The 25,598-nt window shown below is 38.1% G+C and overlaps 3 protein-coding genes, 1 long non-coding RNA gene and 1 pseudogene across 4 annotated transcripts in view; all 5 read right to left on the bottom strand.

The window, feature by feature from the left end:
• Positions 1-91: 91 nt before the first annotated feature.
• On the bottom strand, positions 92-5,905 carry LOC131774738 (phospholipid scramblase 1). Its single transcript, XM_066168697.1, has 8 exons — positions 5,698-5,905; positions 5,203-5,325; positions 4,693-4,770; positions 2,915-3,107; positions 2,189-2,297; positions 1,687-1,789; positions 1,477-1,535; positions 92-866 (listed from the first exon to the last, which is right to left on the bottom strand). Exons 1-8 carry the CDS (start codon positions 5,774-5,776, stop codon positions 837-839), a joined length of 774 nt encoding a protein of 257 aa, XP_066024794.1. The 5' UTR covers positions 5,777-5,905; the 3' UTR covers positions 92-836.
• A 1,003-nt stretch (positions 5,906-6,908) lies between these two features.
• On the bottom strand, positions 6,909-9,426 carry LOC131774651 (2-acylglycerol O-acyltransferase 3-like). The gene is made up of 4 exons (XM_059090740.2): positions 8,800-9,426; positions 8,116-8,335; positions 7,549-7,748; positions 6,909-7,312 (listed from the first exon to the last, which is right to left on the bottom strand). Exons 1-4 carry the CDS (start codon positions 9,224-9,226, stop codon positions 7,158-7,160), a joined length of 1,002 nt encoding a protein of 333 aa, XP_058946723.2. The 5' UTR covers positions 9,227-9,426; the 3' UTR covers positions 6,909-7,157.
• Positions 9,427-9,963: 537 nt separating this feature from the next.
• On the bottom strand, positions 9,964-10,884 carry LOC136281778 (uncharacterized). Its single transcript, XR_010717973.1, has 2 exons — positions 10,686-10,884; positions 9,964-10,390 (listed from the first exon to the last, which is right to left on the bottom strand). It is a non-coding gene; the product is annotated as an uncharacterized lncRNA (long non-coding RNA).
• Positions 10,885-17,920: 7,036 nt separating this feature from the next.
• LOC136281974 (uncharacterized) lies at positions 17,921-21,027 on the bottom strand (annotated as a pseudogene).
• The window catches only part of LOC131776135 (uncharacterized), a 25,218-nt gene continuing 20,631 nt past the window's right edge, over positions 21,012-25,598 (bottom strand). Inside the window, 7 exon segments of the mRNA XM_066168122.1 lie at positions 21,012-21,195; positions 21,405-21,625; positions 22,243-22,349; positions 22,724-22,838; positions 23,172-23,427; positions 23,430-23,964; positions 25,024-25,314. Of these exon segments, the coding sequence (XP_066024219.1) occupies positions 21,125-21,195; positions 21,405-21,625; positions 22,243-22,349; positions 22,724-22,838; positions 23,172-23,427; positions 23,430-23,964; positions 25,024-25,314 (1,596 nt within the window). The 3' untranslated portion in view covers positions 21,012-21,124.

Below are 25,598 nucleotides of genomic sequence, written 5' to 3'. Positions count from 1 at the left end.
TTTTGTCCTATTTTCTTTGCAATCCTCATACAAGTGTAAATGAAGTAAAAACTCAAACATTTTTAAAAAGAAGGGATGGACTTTTTCCAGTTTAATAAATATATAACAACATTTTATACTTCAAATATAACAAATATGTAATTATTAGTGCCCACTGAAGGTCTCACAATAAATATTGACACAGTGACTACTCTTTCTTGAAAAGGTATTGGTGAAATAATGATGGGGAAAATCAAAAATAAAAACTGCGATTTTACTTGAAGTAATATAAATGTATATATGGAAGTCATTGGACCAAGCAGGGTCCATTTTGCCACCAACAAGATGATATTAACTAAGATAAATTTGGATAAGCACATTATGTGTACAACATTGATTAAGAGGAGTTTGATTCTCTCCTGAAATAAATGAAAATTCTTGACCCTCAAAGGCCAGCACAAAAATCTTTGCTTTTAAATACATCCCAAATCATATGATATGAAAGTTGACTTTGGTGGTGAAAAAAATGACATTTTTGTTAAAACAAAGTGTTTTCCTGTTTGTACAAAGTGGTTTATCAATATTGTTGCTAAAATCAAAGCAGTAAATAGTTTTCAGTGGCCACTCTTAAAATTATTTGTTACAAGCATAATGGATCAAAAGAACCTTGAAAATACATTCTGTTCAAGTGCATCACCATGCCAGAGAAACTTCAAGAAAACCAAATATTCATCCATTTTTTGTCATTTAAATAGAAAACAAAGAGCTCTGAAATAATTCGATATTTGTAAAGATTTTGAGGCAAATCCTGTTCCTTCCATCCTTGAAATGTTGAATAAACAATCCTCTGTTCATATTTAGCTGCCACGTTCAAAGAACATGAAATCCTGTAAGTACCAACAACAGAAAAGCTATTAGATGATTCCATCAAATGACTGCAAAACCAGGCATCATATTCCATAGAAATTTCTTCCATGTTTTTCAAAACCAAAGTTATTCTTTCATTGTGCTCAAGAAAAAAAAGGACAAATGAAAATCATGATTTGAACATCACACCTCTAAATAATACATAATTAGCTGCTTGCATTAGCTGGTTGGCTACCTGAATCAATCACAAAATCTGCTCTGTTTACTCTTGTACCTTAAACTGTACACTTCTTAAGTCCAGAAAAAGAAAAAAACTGCTTTAAGGTGAGTTTTGGTCATGCAATTTATCCTTAATTGACTTATTGTTCAATCAGCATGAGTGTCTGTACTTATTTCAAATAAGATATTTAACCCTTTAACTCCCAAGATCAAATTATTATTTCTCCCCTTAAACTGTTACAAATTTCTTTGTGAAGTAGTAATGAGAATTTGGTGTTAGATCAAGATAAAAAATTCTACTTGATAAGTTTTAATATTCTCATTACCTATTTGCTGGTTCATGTTAGGATATTATGGGGAGAAGTTTCATGTTGATCACTTCTGGGAGTTAAAGGGTTAAAATGAACTTACAACAAGGAAGACTGCTCCCAGTAAAATGGCTTTGAACTTGATCTCCAAATCTAAAGGGACTAAAGTTGGAATAAAACAATCAGATCAAATAGCGTTTGGAAAAATTTATTCACTAAATATTTAACTGTCAAAATATGACACTGACTGCTGCTGCAGAAATGTGTGTCACTGATATTAATTACTGCACAACACTTATCAAAAACTCATTACATTGGATGCCAAAGTTTGCTGCATCAGTGAATGTCTCTCGGGTACATCCGGTCCACTGTTTGGTTATCATTCCAATTTCACTGCTTCCGTCAGCTGAAAAAACCTGCATGTTGAGAAAGAAGCAATTTAATTTTCTTTCTCCCAGAGGTTGTTGACAGGTAACCAGCTCAAGCTATTGCACAATTTTAATACCTTTTATAGCAATGGAATGGTGATTATTAACAATCACATCAGTTCACTGATATTTTGTTTAAACACAAATTCTCCTAACAACTTTACAATGGGTTGCATACTGCTCTGTGGGAAAATTATTGCTCAGATCATGGGTTTTAAAGGGTTAAGAAGATCAGATCTTTTGAATACTAAATAACCACTTCTGTTACTGTTGTGGACACCATATATACACTTCTGGTATACCTTTAGTGAATTCAGCATTCGTATTTCTTTTAACAATTGCAGTGTAAATAAATAGGTGTCTTCAATTTATGTTACTAGGACTCACAGGGAACTCAATGTCTGAACAGCCACAAGGACAGCATGGTCCATTGATTGTCATGATATGCTGATGCTGAGAATCTTGAATTTCTAGCTTTATTTTCCATGGAGACGGCCTGAGGAACAATTATGGCCAATATCAACTTATAACAGCTTGTATTGCACTGTAGGGCTTCTTCTCTACTATTTTAGGTCCCCTTAAGAAATAAAGTGCCATGATAATATATCTCTGATATGATCAATAATTGACAGTTGGTTTGAATTTCATCTTGTGTCAGGCTATTGATAATGTGAGACTGAACTGGCTTCAACTCCAAGGACAATTATTCTAAAAATTTAAGCCTTGAAAGCCAGGATGAATTATACCAGGATAAATTAATGCAAATTTCAACAGACAATCTAGTCTGGAATACAGTATGCGCATTGCACCAATAAAAGCTGAACAATGACCTTTATATATTTTTAAGTTTGGCTCCTAAAAATATCAATACTTTCTACACAGAGGGATTTTTCATTGCCCATTATGCATGTATGAATTTTCTCCATGGCTTTGACTTACATCATACCTTCAAATATTTCAGGCAGGTAAGGAATATTATTTACTATCCATGATGGATTCTATAACACAGTCATAGGGGTTTCCTTAAAACTTGTGTAACTACCAGTTTAGTTATTATGACCATGATTTAATTTCTCAGCTGAGAGAAAAAAATATTAAATTTTATATCATCACTTTTGCTGCACATAGCCTATGACTGTTCCAGGGGGGGCTTGTATTTCAATCTCTTGAAGACAACAGGGCCACCAACAGCACTGGCACCGCACAGGACGGGAGAGGTGCATCACTTCTCTTTGCATGTTATCAACAATTCTCATCTCAAATGGACGACCTGGACCACAGCACTGTCGAGTACAGCAGTCTGTGTCTGACAAGACAACAGAGTTAACCCTTTTACTCCTATGAGTGACCAAGACAGAATTTCTCCTTACAACATCTACACTATAGCAACTAGATAAGTGATGAGAATAAAGAAAAATATCAATTTGGGGATACCTGTATTTACTCACGTATAAGTCGATCTTTTATGACCCATTAAAAAATCAACCCAAAAAATCACCCTTGACTTACACATAAGTCATACACAAAGACCTGACCCAAGCAATCCAAGAAATTAGCATAACAATCACCTGAAGTCCATTAGGAAAACCGAGTTTATAAAACCATTTTTAGCACATTCTTCGTCAACAAAAAATTTTGAAATAATAAATTTTAAGTGGCTTAACAAAAGGCTACTGGAGCTGATTTCTATTGTGTCTTTGGACTGTAGAGTAGACTTTTTTGCCAGCAGCTTTGCTGCAGTTTACGGTGCTGAACTTTTGTTTTCATTTAATGATTACAGTGGCTTAGTGAGCTGGCTCACACAGTCTTAATTGTTATGTGTGATCCTTATCAAGGTACTTCAGTACTGACCTTCGGGCTAATTAATTTCCTTTCAAAAACATCAAGATAAAAGTTATTTAAATGCAAGAAGATTTCATTTTAAATGTGATTTACAAAATATGGTATAATACTTCTCCAGTGGTGATATCAACAAGTGCTAATAAACTTCACAGCACACAGTTACATTTAACTCTGCATTTTTTTTAATTCCCTGTATTTTCAATACATTTTCAGAAATAAGAGATTAACTTCTTTGACTAGAAATGATGAAAAATCAGATTTTTGATCTTGAAAATGGGGGGTTGACTTATACACAAGTAAATATGATAATTAGTTGATCCAATACTAAATTCTCTGAACAAACAGAAGTTGTATAGTTAACAGTAAGGAAAATGACAAATTTGATCTGGGAGTTAAAGGGTTAAACTGGATGGAGATACTTAGTTCCTGATTAGTCTCAGGGTAAGCTTAAACAAGTATGAGCTGCAGGTAAACAGGGAATTGTTTTCTGGTTCTTGAAACTAAGGGGGTTGGGGACTTGGGTCAATTTTTGCTTGATTTGTATCCCTGCCTCTTGGAATCTTAGTCACTTTTGGGCAACTGTGATTTTCCTAATCTTAACTTGGTCACTTTCTGTATATGAATCTACAACAGCTTGAAATACCTGCAGATTTTTCCCTTTTTATATCCTTACTTACCAGAATCTTCTTACCCAAAAATTCTGAAAATGTGCTACTTTGTTCTAGTAACTCTACTGAAAATGCAAACCCTGATTATATTCAATTCAGTTGTGAAAATGGGAGGCCATGTAGGGCTACATCCCCACTAGCCAATCACTAGGAATACCCCTCCCACTCTCTTAGGTATTCAATGAGTTGACTTAAATCATGGAGGAGAAAATGATAGATTTTTTCTTAAAATGGGGTCAAGGTTTCTAGGCACCGTGGCTCTTTCCACCCCAACAAAATTCCAACAGGTGACGCCCTATTTTCTACTAAGATGTGTTACATTTGGCATTATTAAACTTGGTAGCTTAGAAACAAAACAAAAAAATACAGAGCTATGTTTACCTTCAAGAGCAAAGTATATTTGTTGACTCATGGTATTGCAAATCTTGTACTTATTAGTTCTTTCACATCCAGTCAAAACTTTGAAATAAAAAGATGAAGAACTAAGATCAATATGACTTAATATTGTCATTTTAGTAATGAAATCACTTTCGGCCAGAGAAACAAAAGGTTTATTATCTATCTTTTTAACTGTTGATAACGTTATGCTATAATAAATCCCCAGACTACTCAGATCAAGAACAGGTTCAGATAATGTTTGGTTCCAGAATTATAAGATGACATGTCGGTTGACAAGGACTGCTTTGATTTGGTAATTAACATTACATACAGTGACTAATTTTCGATTCAGCAGGTGCAGAAGCTATCTAATTTCATCTTTCTCCATCTTTTTTTTTTTCCTTTCAGTCAGAACACCTAGGCTTCTCTGACTCTCAGAATAAGTTTCGGTCAACGGTTGTTGTGGTTTAGCGTAAACTCGTGCTTGAATGAATCACTTAGCTACAAAGCTACCTTCGACAAGGTCGACCTGTTGATGAATCAGTATTTGATCGACGGCCGATAAATATTCCAGTCCTTGAGGGCAGCCCATTGGCACTTGAGGTGCAGGCATCCAACTCACTTGTCCGGGGACCCCTACGCTCAAAAATTGCAAAATCAATTTTTTTCTCGTGAATTACGCATTGGCGACGTAATGATGGATAAAACAACTTTTTAATTCTACAAATGCATCGAAATAAATGATTATCATCAGCGAATCTGTCAAGGAAAAGTTCCTGTAGCTATGTAACAAGCATACAGCTGGAGTTGAGCTGAGGTTACGGCGGGCAAGCTGCGGTGAAACTTTCCTCAGAACACTTGCATATTTTGGCGGGTGTTGTCAAGTCGTTCTGTCTTAACATCTAAACTGGTGGTGAGTAACATTAGTATTTCACAGAAAGCGTTATTTCATCGAACGTTTAAAAGTACACCATTTCCTGGAAAAGCTGTGAGGTTGTTTCGATTTACCTGGTTGTTGTTGAATGACAGGTTGCTGTGGTTGTTGATATCCATAACCTTGAGGCCACTCGTGAGGCTCACTTGCCATTCTTTTCAAGCTGAATCAAGGTTTTAGGAGTCTAAATCAGTCTTTTTTCGTCTTAAAGAACTTGCAAGTATGTAGAGTTCAGTCAGAAAGAAGACTAACCGCGTAAACAGACAGCGCGATAGGTGCGGTTTCTCGCTACCGGAAGAGGAATTTTGAAAACGTAAGAGTGGAACGGACTTTAAACTAAGGACCACGGACTACGAACAATCGTCTTACTTTGAGATACAAGTATGAAACATGGACTTGAGGTATACCAGAAGGGCTAGAGTACTAAAATTAAGAAAAACAAAAAACAAAACAAAACAAAACAAAAAAAAAACAACAAACCAGAAAAACAAACAAAGAGTAAAAATTAAAATATTTTCCTCAACAGTAAAGTAGAACATTTAAACAATGCATTCAAAACTGAATTTTAAATTCTTCAAAGGTTCTGATTTCCTGTTGTGTTACAAAAATTTGACCTCTTGGTACAAGAGAGCACAAGCTCATGTTCTCTTTTCTTGATTTTGAGGGTTGGGACATCCTTGTGCACACAAAGATTTCCTCTTAAAACAGTTCTGTTCTATATCTTTTCTTATCTACTTTTACCCTTGTGTTTTGATTCACAAGGAGAGCTCATAGTTTTAATTAGGACATTGGTGAATTGGCAAATTGAAGAGGCTTTTGTAATCTTCTGGATTTCTCTCGCTCAAAAATTCATTCAACTCATTGTCCAACTGACTGAACTGAGAGTATCAGCATAAATACGAGGCAGAAAAACAGAGGCCCTTTATCACCCCAAATTTCTGAAAAAAAGCCACGTTTGGCAATTTCAAATTTTATGGACTGTAACTCTATCAGTCCTATAAACAGGAAAACTGGCACATACTACCTTCCCTTTAAGGATCATTGATTGAGATGAATGATATCATAGGAAGATTCGGTTGCAGATATCTTTTCCTAAATTAATCCTCAAGTTTTTCTATGGTGGTCTTGTTATGCAAAAGAGAAATTATCCTTGATCTCAACTATTTGGACTATGCTGTCTGAAATTTCACCTATCACATTATCGTTAAGGAGGCAGGGTTTCTATGTGGTTTGAAAAGGTAAACAATAGGAAAGGCAAAACAAAAGAAATTTTGTTTATTTTGAAGTCAAGTACATAACTGTTGAGAAATGGAATCAGTTAGGTTGTTCAGGACTGGTCTTCAGATCTAGAATAAGTGTTCAAAAATCCCTGAATGAAGCACTAAAATAATTTACCATCTTTTCAGTATCAAAATGCTTTCTTTGAGTATTGTGCTACATCTTGCCTCACCATGTAAGGTTCACAAGAATAAAATTTGGATTACAGTTTCTTTACAAAGGCACACTAGTGAGACTGTGGGCTGAAGCTCTGGTGCTACTGAATCACAAGCTCAGTACCCTGTGGCACTCCACAGACATCCCTATGTTCATAGAATAACTCCCTCAACTTCTGTGCATACTCAGAATGCAGTTTATTTATTTGTTCCTTGCTTGGATTTTCCACTCTTTCCACAGAGATGGGTGATCCAACTGAAAAATGTTACACAGTAATAATCTGGGTCAAATTAAATGCAATGTTGGTCTGTAATATGTCTGTTTTATACATACATACATAAATACATATATATATATAAAGAAACATGTACTAGTAAGTAATGGAAGCTGGTTGAAAGGGTTTACTCTACCTCATTATTTTAGAAATTTGCTTGAATTTTCTGTAATTTATAACAAAGTAACTTTAGGTTCTAAAATGGAAAACAACTTACCAACAACAGTTATGGGTGTGGAATAAGGCATTACACAATATTGTGCATATGGCAGTACCGAACAGCTCTTCAAGAAAACTTTTATCCACTTCTCCCATTTGCTGCGACCAATGTGATAAGCAGTCAGGAGGCCGTTCAGCTTAAGCTGACGACTAATCACATTGTTCTGTCCAAAAGCAAAAACTGGAACTAAATGAGCCCTACCATCATAAAGGAAAAAAAATTCAGGCTTGACCCATACACATTTGATGCTTGGTAATTGTGAAATCAGCCCACCATTCTATACATTCAGTGTTGCTGTCCATAGCTTCTGGGGGTTAAGGAATAAACTTCCCATGACCATTTTTTGCATAATCTTTAGGGTACAGGTACTGCCTCCCTCATTTATTTTGCTGACCATGAGTGAGACCCAGTAACCAGTCACAGAGCTCAATAATTTTCACCTCTTTTTTAACCAGACTTTTTATTTTAAAATTGCACAAACCCACTGTAGCTAATTAGCATCTTAACCTCTCCATACTTGTGACCTCCTATGTTGCAGTTTAACACAGAAAATTGACCTCTTACCCAGTCTCCAAGGCCAGCTGAACAAAACCCTTACGCCTCTCAAGAGTTATGACATAAGAGTCACGGTTCATGTTAAGTATATCACATGTTCCACCAATTGCTATGACAACAGAATGTCCAGGTCCTTGCTGAGTCAATACAAACTTGCAGCTGTCACGATGGACATTTATGACGCCAAGAGCCATGGCAATTTCACGAAAAATTGGGGATCTACTCATAACTACAACACAAAGTGAATCAATCAGCAAATTGAGATAATAGATCATTGAAAAATTGATTGAATGATTAATCATGGCATGAATTTCCTGATTATCATCTAGAGAAAGGGAGACTGTTAAGCATGCTATCACTCTGGGTAGGAGTAAGCTATCAACTCAACAAAAATCAATTAGACATGAATAAGAAAGCGGAAAGGGAGTGAAAATTACAGGGATTTAGTAACGCTAAGCCACTGCGTTTTTTTACATGGTTAAAATTATTCACAGTTTTAAACGATCAGCCTATTCTTGATCTGATCTCCGTCGCAAATGTTTCCTGAGATGTCACGCAGTGAAATTTACGCTTTTTGACGTTGCGTTGTTACGTGACGTCGTTTCGTGACAAAACATGGAATTGACGCTACCACCCGAAATGAAGAATATACATGATAAATAGAAGACTTTCATAATTTTATGGTATACGTACAAGAGTGTGCCCCAATGTAAGGAACAATCCCTGGAAAAGTTTTACTGAACTGCAAGGCTTCTGATCCGAAGCTCAAGGCCAGGCCATCAGGGAACATGCCGTGAGGATGGTAACCAAATATGTAGTTTTTGGAAGAGTCTAAATCTGTGGTCTTAAGTAACGTGACTGGGAAATAATCTCGCATGTACCTAAAGAAAACGTTATTTCTCACAAACTCTGCTCTTCTTCCTCCACGGTTAGGAGTCTCCAAATCAACTAAATACCACCAGGCTATGTAGGCAAAACCGAGCGGCCAACTAAAGTGTAAGCATCGATAAAGTCCGTAAAAGAATAATGGGCCACAGAAGAAGAGAGTTCCAGACAACAAGATGAAGTAGAAAATTATAACGCTTGCTCCCTGAAGACATCGTGATCCGTGATCAGCCATAGAGGCTGAAAGTTGAGTCAGTTCAGTTTAAAGGTTGGTCTTTGATCGTAAAGTACGAGTTGCTTGTTATTACATAAGTGGTCCACCGCTGACCACAAGCAGTCTCAGATGGAAGGTTCGTTTAAGTAGAGCAAATAATAGTTTGGAACAAACCCAGAGGACAAATTAGAATACATTCTTAGTTCATCGAAAGCGAGCTCTATGATGTAACATTTTTCTGATAGAAAATTGCATGCATGAGAGTGATATTTTGCCTGTTGATGTACTTAGAGAAGTCCTTACCATATGCATGATATAAGCATCAAGACTGCTCCAGTCAATATCAATACCGTATAATATATGAATTCCAAAAATAAAAAAGTACCTTACTCATGATGGTTATTTCACAACAGCAATTAACCACCATATGGTTGATAATGCAGCAAAGAGCAAATTTAACATGAGGTCTTTCCCGGCGACTTTACTTGCTTTCATTCATGACTCATTTCCCAAAAATGTACATGTTTTGTAACTGTAGTTTTCTTTAACAATGGAATAACTGTCTTGTTTCTGTTTGGGACCATTATTAATTATACTTAAGGGAATTAGGGCGAAGAAGTCATGCAGGAAACTGCAATAAGAACGGAGACGGCTCGTATAGTGATGGGAGTGGATGTAATAAGGTTGGACGGGAAGGAGAGTGTTTCAAAAGATATGAATAAAATCGTTATTATAAGTTTATTGCCTTATCAATAGTAAATAGTAAAATATAGATTTATTACAAACATGTCTGAAACTTAAGGTTTATAAATATTATAACAAGGCTGATATGTATAATAACGATGCAGCTGGTCAGTGGTAATTCTCCAAAAATGGGACCCTTGAATGAACGGCATCGATTTTAGAAGAGAGTTTCCAACGGAGACAAGACAGTTCTTCACTTTTGGGGAAAGAAAAGACATTCATGCACTTATAGGCGACAGCTGATCCTCACTTCTGCTAAGATTCCTCGACGACTGTGAACTTTGGTCCTTCCGGCAAACTAAATTTTGCATGTGTCAAAGTTTTCCCAGTTGGGGACTGGGGACGTGTACACCATTTTGGAGATAGCGTCAAACTGAGAACAGGTTTCCATTGCCGTGAGATCACCTGACCGTCTACCCGTAGCAATTGGAGATAATCATGCTGCAACAGAAACACTGTGTTCAAAATTAACTGACATTTTTTAAAATAAAGAGGAAATGGATGGTAGCATTTTAGCTGTAATATGGCGAAACATAAACATTCATCTTAAAGTCAAGAAAATAGAATGAAGATGGAGGTTATACAGCGAATGCCAGCTATCATAAGAGTTTCATCTTTACTAGTTAGAATACAGGGGATAGTCAACGCAATGGACAGAGGTGGAAAACATGGATTGGGAGAAGAAATTCTGCTTAATAAGCCTTCTGTTATTACGGGCACTCAAAGGTTTTTTTACCTTGAAAGGTGGAAGCATACTGATCGTCATATATCGATGGTCGAAGCGTGAATATCTGAAAAACATGTGAACCAAAAGCACAGAAGACAATAATGAAGAACAAACTTTACGACTTCAAACAGAAATCGTAAAAAACAAAACGACAATTAGCGAAGACCGAATTGAATGACGTTGCTCATTTCTTTTCTTATCTTTTGTCGTAGTATTCTACCTTTGCGTCTTGAGTTATATTTATGGAGCGAGGACGAGCCCTGAGAAATGAGTAGCTCGCACGGCGTCACGAATGGGATTTGGGGACAAAAGAGAAAGAGGAAGGTTAAATTTCTCTTCTCTTGTTCAACGCAACAGTCTCACTTGTTCGCTGGCGCTCACATCGTGAGCTATTCGATTAAAAACTCAGAGAGAAATTCGTCTCCATTCACGCCGCCGATGGTATTCTCTAGTTATAATACTACTCAATATGTTACTAGTAATATTATTATGGTGTCTGATTTTGACCAGTTCATTTTATAGTGCTGTATTAGCGAGTTCTACATATACCTATATGATTGTAAAGAGCATCCTGACCTTGAATGGTAAATTGATCTTTGCCTACTAACTTACTAATTATTATTAATATTCTATAATGTTGTAAGAACTTGCAATCGTCCCCCTTCGCCTTTATGCACATTCAGTGGACATGAGACAGTAATGAACTCTTACCGTTCTTTGTCGGGATGATATCACCATCTCGTTGAGTTACTACAACAACCTGCGGACCCCTCTTGCTGCTCTACCCTGGCTCTTGAAAGTAGCAAATACAGTTAGTCTCTTTCATTTTATTTGACAAATGAAACAATAAGCCTGCCAGGAAACGTGCATGATGGTATCACGATACTGCTAAGATATTCAGCCATTCAGTTGGCATCTCTGAGATATGGACTTCAAGGCGACAGACTTGTCCATTAGAGGTGATAGTTCTTCAGCTAAGATATGGATTTCCATTTTAGATCTGAAAATAGGAACTATATCACAGATCTCTGAGATACTTTTTATAACACAAACTGAGATAATGTGAGGACGATAAACCACAGATTTGCGATATGGCTGATATATCTTGGGTCTGAGATTTGGATTTCATATCAGCAGAAAAATTTTTGTTTTTAGTGAGGTAAGGGTTTTCTATCACAAATCCGGAATACGAGTGTTAAAAATCACATCAAAGAGCAACTTGTTTTAAATCAGAATATCTGATGTATGAATTCTTGGACCACAGTACTCCCAGTGTTATGCCACCGATCTAAAGATATGTAGAATAACGTTTAGATCCGAGGCATTGATGTTATGCCACAAATGTTTCGCGGACGGTGGTGATACCAACTTGAAAGAGTAAAGCATCAATTAGCACTTGATAACGTAAGAATCTAATAGACTAAAGAAAGTAGATTTAGTATAGACTAGTTGCCTGCAAAAGGTTGGTTAACTTAAAATTGAGCGATCACATGTTGGAGACCGAACGTAGAAACCGGGGTTTTTTTTTTTTTTTGTTTGGTTTGAATTTGAGGCAAGTGAAATCAATTTTAGAGAGAATCTTAACCATGACATCTCCCACAAAAATTAGCTAAAACGATGGGTAATGAGTATAAGACCGATAAAAAGACGAAATTTAGCGTGAAAATTGTGAAATATATAATTATAACAATAGCGAAGACGATAAAACCATGTCACTACCACTTTCAAGATAACAATATTTTAACCATCACTCCATTGACAAAAAGACAATGAAAATAACGAACACTTGATGGTAATTATAACAATTAATTCTGGTAGTTTGTTTTCTGGAGTCAACGCGAAGCAGTCAATACTTCATTTTTCTCGATCAGTCTCACCCTACTGAACATCAGGTTACTGGCGGGTCTCTTTCACAGGTGCATTGGTTGGGTGCCTGCAGGTGCCAAGATTTGAACATTTGTTCCACTAATTTACCGTTCACTGTTGTTAAAACGCAAACAATCATACATAAAGAATCATTAGTAAAAATTGTAACGATGATACCCTATGCCCTTTTTCATACCTATGTCAGTATCTGCAACTCTACGTTACCCACCCCTTCCCTCAACCCAACATTAACCCTAACTTGATAGCAGTTTACTGTCATTGTGATGGGGGTGAGGATCCTAATGGCGCAGTTACTCAGATACTGAAACCACACCCTTTCTTCTTACCTGTAAACCCGTTAAAACCGTTTCGCGAGCGGTCGTGGGGCCACCGAGTAAAAAGTAAATTTGAACGTTTCACATTTATCTTACCTCCAGAGCAGCTCAAATCCTTTGGAACCGACGTAGCATGAACAAACATTAGGTCCGATACAGTCACCACGATAAGAACATTGATCTCCGAAAGTTCACATGTTGCTTAAACGAAAACGAAAATCACAGAAAGATTTGTTCAAGATTCATCCATAGAAGGAACGAGGAATGAATATTTTGAAACACAGAGACTGGCTGAACTAGTGACAGAAGATTATGATATGCCAGGTATGAGACTAAACATTCCAGGTTTCGAACAAAGCCCTCTTTCCCTCTCTTCTCTCACAAAATAAACAGCATGCACCAGGGGAAGAGTACCTACGCAACAGTGTCCTCTGCTCCGTATTGGACAGCGTTTTAAGTCTTAGCATTTTACGTACCGGCTAAAACTACAATTTGACAATTCATTTTCTTTGTTTCCAGATTGTCAGAAGGCGGTTATCTATCAAGAATTATTTGACTTTTTTGCATTTATTTTTACTTGGGAAAGACTAGAGATGATGAAGCCGTTTTCATTGAGAACGATGCATGCTTTACTTTTTTAGAGGGCCAATAAGAGTGGAAACAGTCCGGGGTTTAATTAACCTTTAAATAACTTATACATCCAAAATTGGTATTAATAAAGTTGTCACTAATTCAGAAAATAAAATGTCCTACCTTTGTGAGCACCCGCACAACTTTTGTAATCCCATCTTCACAGGTACACACATTAGTGCCGGTACAGTTTCCTCGTTCCGGAGCAACTATTTACTTCTTACCCAGGAACTGTTTTTATTCTTTGGAAAAGTGATACTATAAAGATAAAAGAGGGTAAGACATTGATGCACTTAAATGATCTTGCAAATACAGGGAGAGAAAGTAACCCTGAACAAACTGAAGTAGGAAACAAACCCGTTGAGCAATCAAGAGATCCTTTGAATCCACTATCACACAAAGCACAGGTATTTACGTCTATACAACGTCCATGCTTGGAACAGTTGTTCACTTTCCTCACAAGTCACTGAAACACCAAAAACAGGTGGGTTCCTTAATTTTTCAAGAGTTAAAAGTAAGAAAGTTCTCAGGGCGACTTCAAGCCATTAGGATATCTTTTAGATTTCTACCTTCAAGGGCGGAGAAGAGTGAGAACAGGCGAACAACTCTAGTTTAGCTACGAGCGAGGCAGATAAACGGTTTGGTGAAAAAGAATCTTAGTGTGAAGCAAGAGAACAGCGCCATGTAGCTCAAGTCGACGAGAGCCAAACCCAAATAAAACGGGTGCAGTTGTAGCCAATTGAAGTTTGCAGCAAGGAAACAAGGATTGGCGTAACCACAACCAAACTGTTTTCCAGTCTGCGTATAATTACTTTGCTTTGACTCGCTTAGAGCTGCTTTTTTCTTTTTAAAAAAGCTCAACTCTTGACCGTTGCCGCCCACATGAACCAACGAATATCCCAGATCGTACTGCCCAATTTTCTTCGTTTCCCCCTACCAACTCGATTTTTCTGAATTCCTGTCCTTCATGCAATAACTCAAAAGAGGGATTCCATCAGGTCCCTAATCCCGAATAATTAAAGGTCATTAACCCCCTTCATACATAGAAATCACTGTGAGCAAGACTACCCGCTGTTTCATGGGGTGTTTTTCTTTCAAAAAGCTCAACTCTTTTGACTTTGCCGTCAAGCAATTACCCAACGAGTATGCCCAATTTTTCTTAGTTTACCCCTACTAACTTGATTTTCTGAATGCCTGTCCTTATCCAATAACTCAGAAAGGGACTCCAGTCAAGGTCCAATCCCCGGAATGATTAAAGGTCCTTAAACCACAGTCATACATGGACATCACCGTGAAACAAGACTACGCTTTGACGGTTTGGGGAACCAAATCTCGGTTGTCACAAGACTTACCACAGAATGTAAACATTAAACATCAGCTGTTTGTTTTGGTTTGCTTGGTCTCCATTGACTCTTTCCCTCGTGCCAGTGTCAATTACTCTTAGCACGAGATGTTTTAAAAGTCTCGTTTTATTGAACTAAACAAACGGGACGCTTTTGAGGGGGCTCTTGTATTACTTCTGTTCACCCATCTCGTGCCATTCACGTGAACCACTCGATAGCCCGTCGGTAAATCCCGAAAAGACGATTGCTAGATTTTCCTGATCCCTCTTGGTCATTTCAGCATTGGCTTCTAGGCACACTGTAATAAGCTTTTCACTGCTGTTCCAATGGTGACACTGCACACGGATATTACGAAAATGGCACATTCTGCAACGGCTGTGATGTTTAATTTGCAATTGTCTATAGAACCGCTTTAGTTTCTCATTGGGGTGGAGACTATTGCCGTAATGTTAAACCGCGCGAGTCCTGAGAAATCTTTCTGTGTATCATGCCATATATCGCCAAATCTTCAGGCTCTAACACAATACCATCGCCGCTCCTGTTGCCTTTACTAAAGCGATTCCTTCGAAATTTCATGGATTATGAGTTTTCCTGGTGACATTTTAGTGTAGCTGCTAATGGCCAAAATCCGAAACAAAAGTCGGAGAGATATAACTGAGCGGGCACGTCCTCCATTGTGTCACTGTACCTGGCATTGAGTATCGTGGGGGCTCAAATCGTAGAGTAAAATCTGCAAATGAATTAATACCATGATTAAAATCATTGTATGAACTAGGTGGCATAATAATAATGGATTTAGTCTATTAAGCTCTCATAACTATTTACTATTGTAATCATTACATTATCATCAAGGCAAAAACCAATGTTAACCAGTGAATGAAAGCATCAATACTTCAAATCATATCAATAGTCACAACTACTATCCTCGTGCCAAAGCTTGTGCTGCTCGAAAATACTCACCACGTGAGCAGTTAAGGCCATAAGATCCACTTTCACAAACACAGAAATACAAAACAGTACATGTTCCGCCGGCCGGAGCAGTTGTGTTAGGCCGTTCACACGATGCTCCGATGAAAACGAAAAAAAAAGAAGAGAAACGGAAAATAAACAAAATTAATGAGTATAATTCATTTTAATGCTCGTGAATTTTCCGGTAAATATGAATTGTCGTTGTGAATAATAGTCTCAGTAATAGTAGATCGACTTGATGTGTCCTCTTGATTAAACACGCAGATAGCCACAAGTCTAAACTGAAGTTAACGATGGAGGTCAAGGATAACATTTGATTTGTTGATTGGGATTTTATACATATAGTGCAAAATGTTGTGAAAAATTTTGAAACAAAGGTTAACCGAACAATGGACGATAGACAAAACCCAGCGAGGGTGTAAACAAGCGCAAAAAGTGTCACATGTAACTATTTTATTGTTTTCCTGTGTTAAACAAATATGGTAAGTTACAGGACTCCTTTACCAGGCTTGCAAGATTTTATGGCTCAAACCTGAAGATATTAAATGTTGCGTCATTTTGTTGATTAAGATGAACCATGTTTGACGGTATGAGCCGCCCGTGGTCGGCAATGAGAAGTCCACTGCGATTGCGCGATTCCACTCCATCAGTTGTCTGTTACCCACGTGAGTCAAACAGCTAAAGCCAAAAGTGAGTAGGTGTTCCCAGGTGGGAGGGATAAAAACACTGTGTTATCAACGCCATCGGACACCAGGGAAGTATCGCAGTCGGTTCTGGGGCAGGAACTGCCCGACCTAAAAATCGGTATTAGAAGCTTTTAATATCTAAGTCAATTACTCAGGGCAAGATAGGACTAATTGCGTCACTTTCATCCTCTCTTGTTCTCGGCTCTCTACGCACAAATGCTACTAAAACACGACAGAAACTTTTTTGTGAGCTCACATCCCGTATAGGTTTTTCATAATTCTGGTTGTACCCCTACTGCTTTCTACCCTATAAAGACGAATTGCAGTGGATTATTTGTCCAAAAAACGTTATTATTTCTTGACTGAAGCTTAAAAACCAGAACAAAATCATAGAGACTCACCAGTACTGGCTGAGATTTGATAAAACACGTCCACAGACTTCACCCCAGATTCCCTCGTCCATTGAATCAATTTCCAGGGCCAACTTTTCCAACCTCCCTTGCTTCATTTATCACAGATATATTACTTAGGGCATGGAACTGTCCTCTGGATCCATAGAATCGAGAAATACAAGAGTACATTATTAATAGCGTTCAATTGATCGGTTGCATTTTTATCGCCGTCCTCTCTTGCTTCGTAGGGTTTCCAATCCTGCATCAATCCTGCAATCCCTCCCTCTTAGCTTTATAACGACAATCAACAATACGTTTGCTTTTTCTGGGCTTTTTCCTTAACTCATGCGGTATTCACAGTCCTCAACCTCAATGGCTTTAATCAACTCTCCTAACCGTGTTTAAATATCAGGAGGGGTTTCAATCGTGCGTTCTGGTCGAAATAGATGCTTGCCTTTGCCATCAATCCTTGCTAAAGATTGCGCGTATTTCTTTAATCGAATCCGTAAAACTCACATATCCCATTGTCCAGTGTTACCATTGTTTGGTGGAAGGAAACCAGTTAGAGGATCATCCCGGGAGTCTCACCTGTAAAAGAGAACAGATTTGGGACGTAAAATTATCATTTGATTGCCAATGCAACTGATTTTCAGCGAAACACAACTGTAGGGTTTCATTCCCGGAATCATAAAAACATGTTCTAAATCCACAAGCACTAAAAGATTGGTTTTTAAACTCACTGATTTTAAAAAAAATGACCATACATTCACCAGATCTAAACCCAATGCTTCTGTTTCCAGACGCAAGAAAAGTTCCGATCTCATGCTGCGTGTTTTTTTTTCTTATAAACATATTTTGCCCAACGCAAATAATGGTCTGGTTATATTTTATACCCGTCCCGTTTTCGTCTCATTCCGTGAAGAGAAATACCGAAGCGAAATTTTCATTTGGCATAAATCATGGTCATGTTTAATCATCAGAGGCAAGTAGTTAGATCCTTTTGTGATTGTGAACAACCAGCTACCTGTGAGAGGAATCAAGGCTTTGAAACTCCCAGTGGTGCCTCACGGGTAAGTACATTTATGCCAGCCACTACTCTTACATAAAGGTTTTTTGCTCTGATACAAAATTGATTGTTTCCTGGCAGATAATCAAAAAACAAACACAAAATCAATTCATTTATACATATGTTGATATTAACATTATCGATTATAAGTGATGTTATTTTCGTAATGTATACGTTTCAAGTGTGTCAAAAAATGTTTGTAAGGGAACGCTAGAAAAATCTAACTCATCTAAGTAATGGTTGGATATCTATTTAGTTACTGATCCTAGGCATGTGTCTATGGCATGGTCAATAGAAGGGGATTCCAGATTGCTTCTTAAAGGGGTTAGACCTATGGCCCCTCTGCGCGATTGACCACTCTTGGCGGAATGGGGGCTGAGGCGAGGTAGGGAGAGGGAGGGGGGGGTTTAATTGGTGAGGATTGACCACGAGAAAATAATGTCTCATGATTTTCCCTTAGATAAACTTATCGTAGAGAATTTCCAACAGCTATTGTGACTAAAGATTGGAGCTCTAAAGTAAGATAGGACTTTTACTAAGCTCAATACACTTGGTTGGTTTCCTTACCTGAATGGAGGCTACCGACTTGCTTAGCCTTTTAGTAAAGTTGCCAAACCCAAACCCTGTAATTCTAAATGTGCGAATGTCCAGGTCTTGATCCAAAGTGTGCAGGATAATCACGTTCTGCGCAGGCGCGGTGGCATGGCATCATTCTCAAACCTGATCTTGTAGTTCAGAGGAGTCTTTAATGAAATAAAGCGAGCGTCTCCATATCCGGGAGGACCAATCATGTCATTCTGTGACAAATCAAGGGTAAATTAAAACACAATCAATTTTTTTTCATTAGGAAATGTCCATAAAGTTGCGGTGAGGACTTGGAAATTAACTTTGAGTTAGGCTACTGAAAAAGATGACAGAATGAAAGGAAACGATTGCATACATGTATCACACTGCATGCATACAATGAGGACGCATCGTTTTCTCTAGTGTGCGATCTGGCGAAATCAAAACATTCTTTATCATAACTCCTTAGTCATTCAAACAGAGCTTTGCCTGGGTAAGTCTTTACATGAGCGGTAACAGCGAAAGTCTTTAAAGACAACATCTAGGATACGCGTGGTTATATTATAAAGATCTTGATACAGTAAATGGTTGGAACCCGGGGGTAACATGTAATGATGTAGTTTGATCGTCTGGGTGCGGACGGGTGCTACCTCCGCAAATAGTTTGTGGAGGACGTCATAACACGACCCATAGGGACACTATGCGCACGTGTTATTGCGGCAATAAAGGAAACTTAAGTATCTAAAATTGTGACTAGAAAAGACAATATTTGCTAATCAATCATCTCACCGGATCCCAGGACTGAACCCAGATGATTATCTTAACGACAATGTCTTTTCCCAGTGGTGGAATAATCAGATTCTTGGCAGTCTTATCTAATATCTCGTCTAGGTAATCGTCCACTGGGGCATTCCCTTCAAAAGAAAAGTAGCATTAACATGTGGAGGGTTTTTACTTCTATGTAACAAATTTGTCATATCAACATACAATCCTCACGGATAATTTGTTTTCAAAATGTTCAAGGCTAGGATGCCTCAGTCATATCAACATTATAAGCACTTCAATGAGCTGAACAACGAAGGGCAATTCCCCGAAGAATTTCCTGCAGTGTACGAAACGGGAAAGTTCAGTCCGAAAGGGACAACGTTTCAGGGCAGTAGCATAGGATAGTGTGAAAATAAGTTCATTAATTTTCAATTGTCGGCTCGCCCTGTCTTTACAGGAGACTCGTTTTTGATAGAGTTAGCTCAGATTTGGAGAACTCTGCATATCTAGGTAAAAATAAAATCATGGCTACGTCTATCAAAACAGCGTACACCAAAACAAAAATTTATTTCCTCGGGCTCCTGCATCTAGGGCGATTGACGAGTCTTTAATACAACATTATCAGACATCAACAGAAAATAAAAAGCGGTCCTGAAGCGATCAGAACTCATTAAAGCTTATGTGGAAAGTTTCGAAACAATTTCTCCACAGCAATATCTGGGGTGGACAGTAAAATCATGAGTGCATCTACCTGTTCTCCATTTTTTTCTCTTGAGGGGTGGTAGGCCGACGCGATCGCACTACTTACACCGCCCTCTAGGGCCTGTCGCCAATTTACATTCCGGAAACCTTTATCAATTCCTTGCTGAAGTGCTGAGCTTCCAAAGCCAATAGCAAACCCAACTGCGACTTCTGCGTAAAGGTAATTAAATTTATACAGAAATTGTTATTATTAACATTGTTAACGTTAACTAGAGCTAGAGCTCATGGGTCACATACCACTTATGTAGGAAATAGAATGATGAAGAAAGCAACAATCTATACTTTCGTTTTCTTTTAAAGTATAGCACTTACTTCCTTTTTTAACGTATCCAGAGACGAGCCCTCCTAAGGCACTTGACACGACCCCGAAAGATTGCAAACATTAGAGCTGTAGTTCAATTCATCCAGCATTATTAACAATAGTCTGGCCATTACGGTGCTCTTCAGTTAATTAAAACCAAAGAAATCAGCTAATCAGAAGAGAGAAAATAATCTTGAAGTGCCAATGAGAACTCAAAGTGAAACCGACCATTTAACGCGGGAAAACGCGGGCGACCGAGTCGTGATTAATTTTACTTTTGCATTCGATTGGTTAAGAGAGGGGCGGGAGTTTTCTGAACCAATAACAGAGCGAAGTACATCAAACTGAAACAAAGCAATCTTGAGTACTCGATTGAAATCGATCTTTTACGCACTTGTAAAATCCAGCTGATTTTAAGTATTTTCAAACAGACCCACTCAGAGTCCTCGCGGTTGTACCAATAGGTTATAACCGTTCACGATGTTGTAGCTCACTTTTCGTCCTTAATTTTTTTTATTGGTGTCGCGTTAACTTTCTTTGCTCCCAACGCAGCTTATGCGGGCTGTAAACGGTATATTTGGAAAACGATATCATGGTGTTTCCATTACAAGCCTGAAGATTTTGATTGAATCTGTTCACTTACCTCCAAGGAGTTACCTCCTGCCCTAGCATCTTCTGAGAAGCACAATAAGCAGCAACATTTGACGTTGCACCTACAATCGCCCCCACGGCTCCACTGGCTATAATGGCAAAGGGAAAAAATTTTCCTCTAGGATCTTTCAGCATTATAGGATTGTTGGCTGCGTACGAGGTATAGATTAATACTTTTTCCTGAAAAACCTGAAATGAAAAACAGAATAAAATGGCAATGTGTAATCAAATTTTTTCAGCATTCTTAGCCTTGAAATGATAGAAAAGACCTTCAAGTCTGGTTCTCTGACATCTCTAACAAAGTAATTTAAAATGCATCGTCAAATTCTCCGCTTGTATTACTTAGCTTTAATGTTTTCATTTAATAAACACATACAGTTTCGCTGAGAAATCCATACCAAGTGGGTCGAAGCTAAGAAATCGTCCGAGCTGTGCATCATAGTGCCTGAACCGCATCCAGTAGAAATTTCTTAGTTCGCGATCAGCGGTCACTCCCCATTGACCAATGAACGTGAAGTCCTGGGGCAACTCTTCAGAGGCTGCTAACATCCTACCATACGGGTCATAACTGTACCGATTAACTAGATCACCTTTGGGACCCAGTACTCCTACGACAGACCTGCAAAGGGGAGTTGACGTGTCACAATACAATGGTAATTCATAGTGTAGTGCTTCCCTTTGTCAGTAATATACTTGACAGGTCTTTTTCATTTTCAGGATAGCAAGCATCAGTACAGAAGCAGATTCAGTCTTCCTAATGATAATGAATCTTTTATCCCTGAACCGTTAGTTTCTATCTTCTCCATACTCTCTTCTGTGCATTTCTTTTGATACTGTTAAGGAGAATTTGTTGAACAATCAAAGCTTCTTAGGTTGGTGATCATTTCCTTTATTCTCATGATCTTAATGAATGACTCAGCGATATAACTGTAAAGAGAAATTAGATGCTGGTCACTCTCAGGATTTTAAGGATTATAATACTAAGGTGGTAGATGATTAATACTCTCGGGAACAACACGTGTTCCTGAGTTTGACAACAAAACTTCACTTCACTTGTGCCGTAGCCTGGTTGGCCGCGGCCGCCACAAATGAATTGTCAACCAGTTCACTGGGGCTTAAAACAAGGAAGATGAGAAGGTTTAACTGCCTCCTTGTACTGATCGATCCCTTTTGGAGTGTTGCAAATAGAAACCAGTCCAAAAGACGGTACAAATAATATTAGCTTTTAAGTCTTACCCCTGCGCGTCGAACTCGTAATAATATAAATCTCCATTCGTGTCCATCAAAGCAACTAATCCAAGATCTTGGCAGTGAATAAAATATGTCACATTTACACCGGTAATCTGCCAAAAAAAAAAGTTAATTCATTGTGAAATTCAGAAAACTTTGGACAGAGAAAACACAAAGGAAATGCTACGAATGCGAAGAAAACAAGCCAATCAGGTGCTTTGCTTTGATATCCTGATCTTCCACCAAATTGGCCACTACAGAATAAAACTGGCCTTTCCGAAGCATGTTCGTCATTTACAATCTCTCTCCTTCATCCTTGCAAAGGTTTATTCTCAGATTTTATCAGTCCACTTTAAGTCATCTCTTTGTGACGGACTCAATGGCTGAAAATTTTAAGACGTAATTCTAAATTTGCCACAAGCCAATTGTTAACTCCAAATATTCAGCTAAACGTCGTGACTAGTACAATGTCATGAAAATTTTCCACCTGGCCAACAATATCAGCTCCTGGATTCCCAAAAGGATCAATTAGGTATTGCACTTCATTTTGACCGCACGTTTTCTTGTACAAGTTTCCAAAGCCGTCATACACATAGTTACACCTGCAGTAACAAAAACAGTAAGTCGGATTTTTTTAAAGTCTTTTGGAATCGGGTGGGAAGAAATTTCAATAACGGCTGTTCACTTGCTGGAAGGAAAGTTTTGTAATGATTACTTTCGAAAAACAATGAGTCGCATTTTACTGGCATTTGGAGACAATCCAATTTATTGCTGTTGTTTAGGGGGGAGGGGGTGTGAAGGAAGAGGGGGTATACACTCGAGGACTTTTCACCCTCCTTAGGTAAACCCTTGAATAACGTTTACAAGTGCCGTTTGAGTGGGTTATTATTTAACGAAGGTAACAAGTTGTCTTCTATTTTGGTCAAGTTTCTCACCTTCTGTTTGGGGTTTCAGCTTGTAGCAATTTATTTTCAGTGCTAAACTTGAATTTGACGCTGTCTTTCCGTAGATCTCTGTTTGTCTTTTCTACCATATTTCCATCAGCGTCATACTTGATTTCGTAATTTCCCGCCGAAGTGTACTGGTTAACTTCATTGACAAAATATAAAGTCTTGTTACCAGGCTCTTCTGAAACCTGCACTCGATTTTTCCGTTTATCGTAGGTGTAACGAACAGTTTTACCGTGTGGATATTTGCCTCTATGAGCTGCGATGCTGCATCGTATTTGTAATGCCAGATTCCTGATGTTGTGTTTTCCTGAATGATTCGTCCTTGCTTGTCATAATTGTACTCAAAGTACGAAGAAATGCTGCCATTTGGAAAGTAATTTACCACACGCGACAGTTTGGAGTTAACTGGATCTAACACGTACTCGGAAGAAGCTCCGTTTCCAAGGACACGTTTAGATAACATCCCTTGGGAGTTGTATTCCAATTTCAGCAAAACGTCGGCCGTACCCGAGTCTACGCGCACTACTTCCGATAACCGGTTAAGCTGGTCATACTTGTAAACCAGGTTTAACCCGGAGACTTTTAGCCCCACGCGACGTTGGAATTCATTGTATTTGTAAATGATAATCTGACGGTTTGGATAAGTGACACTGGTTGGTCTGTTTTCACCGTCATAGGCAATATTGATTGTACCGATACCATTAATCGCTTGGACGATATTACCATCGCTATCATGTAAGAAATACGAAGAGCTAAGATCATCGACATCTTTTTTAACCTGCATAAACAGATAAAAGGTATCAACAGAAAAATTAACACATTCCCTCTGGCATACCCCAACATATGTTTTTTAAACGAGCCCAGACCTTGGGGGAAAAAGGTATACTTCCCTTACCATTGGCCTTGTCCTGTTGAGCTAGTAAAACGCTGGAAAGTTGCTAACTGGAATGCTAAAAAGTTGCCAAAACTCCAAAAAGTTGCTACCTAAATTTTAAAAGCTGCTATACCTAAATTTGTTGAGATTTTTACATAAGCGTTAGTTAAAAGCTTTATTATTCGGTCTTCACAATAATTACAAATTACAAATAAACTTGGCTTTAAGAGTTACTCGCAAATATGGGCGAAATTTAAGAATACTTTAAAGTTTAACGGAACAAAAAACATGGTTCACTTGACGTCTTGCTGAAAGTCATCTAAGCCGATAATCTGCTATAATCTTAAATGAGGATCGTAGTAGGCCTGCGAGACACTGTCAAGTGAAAGGTTATGTGTTCAGAAAGTTGATGAACATTCATAAAATTCGCATGAATTGAAGTTTTATATGAAATCGTTGACTTTTTCGTGCTTGATATGTGCTCCAAACCTATCTTCATCTCAACTAAAATTGATTAGAAAAGTAAAAATTGCTCGAGGTTGTTAGAACCGCAAAAAGTTGCTCCAAACGCTGAAAGTTCCTCAAATGTTGCCAGGCACAATTAGGACAAGCCTACTTATGATCACAGATAGCCAAACGATGTTTTCTCTGAAAAAACTGAAAGCTTACTGCAGTCTAAATTAAGTCAAAATAATACGTTAAAATCACTACTGAAGTACATATTCTCGTTAGGTAGTTCATGTATGATGGCCACAAGTGCGGCTTTTATGTGTTCTACTTGAGCAAAGGCCACAAACAGTCCGATTTGTGTTTATCAAGTGGGTTTTTTCTACTTATCGAGCCTACTGAATATTTTCGCCGTGAACTTAATATTGCTTAATTCACGAGCAGGCTCTAGACATAGTCAAGTGGCTTATAAAGAAAACACTACTTATCATTGTCTGACAGTCAGCTCAAACTTACAAGTTGGTTATTTTCATCGTATTCAAACTTGACTTCCTTTCCAGCTCTACCAGTAAACTTCACCAGTCTCCCTCTATCGTCATAGTCTGATAGTTCGGTTTTACCATCCGGGTATATGAATTTGATCAAGTTGTCCTTTTTATCGTAAATATTCTGATAAACGAGACTTCCTGGATCCGTTGTGTTCAAGACGTCCCCGTTTTGCCGCAGGAGGAATTCTGTATCATGGCCGTTTCCGTCAATAACTGTCATTATATTTGTCTTCACGTTGTACTTCCTTGTCAACACAATCTGAAAAATTGATAGCATATTCTTAGAACAAACGGCTCGAACATGTTGGTGTCAGTATGGTGTTAACGCCGTGGACGAAAGGTAGTAAATCCCGATGGATGGTAATTTCAGTAATTTCAGCGTTTTCACGAGGTCAGCGTCTAATCAGAGCCCGTCGCATGATAAAGAAGCAGAAATTTTCTTGTCCTTTTTTACGGTGAGTACCTATCCTCTGAGACCAAAGGCTAGTTGGTCAAAACGGCACGTTTTTCCCCCTTGCCTAGCCGCAATAAAATGTCGTTAAA

This window comes from Pocillopora verrucosa, chromosome 6, assembly GCF_036669915.1.
Source record: "Pocillopora verrucosa isolate sample1 chromosome 6, ASM3666991v2, whole genome shotgun sequence".
Lineage (NCBI taxonomy): Eukaryota > Metazoa > Cnidaria > Anthozoa > Scleractinia > Pocilloporidae > Pocillopora > Pocillopora verrucosa.
The sequence above is the reverse complement of the archived record's forward strand: the minus strand, read 5'-3'. Positions and strand labels throughout refer to the sequence as shown.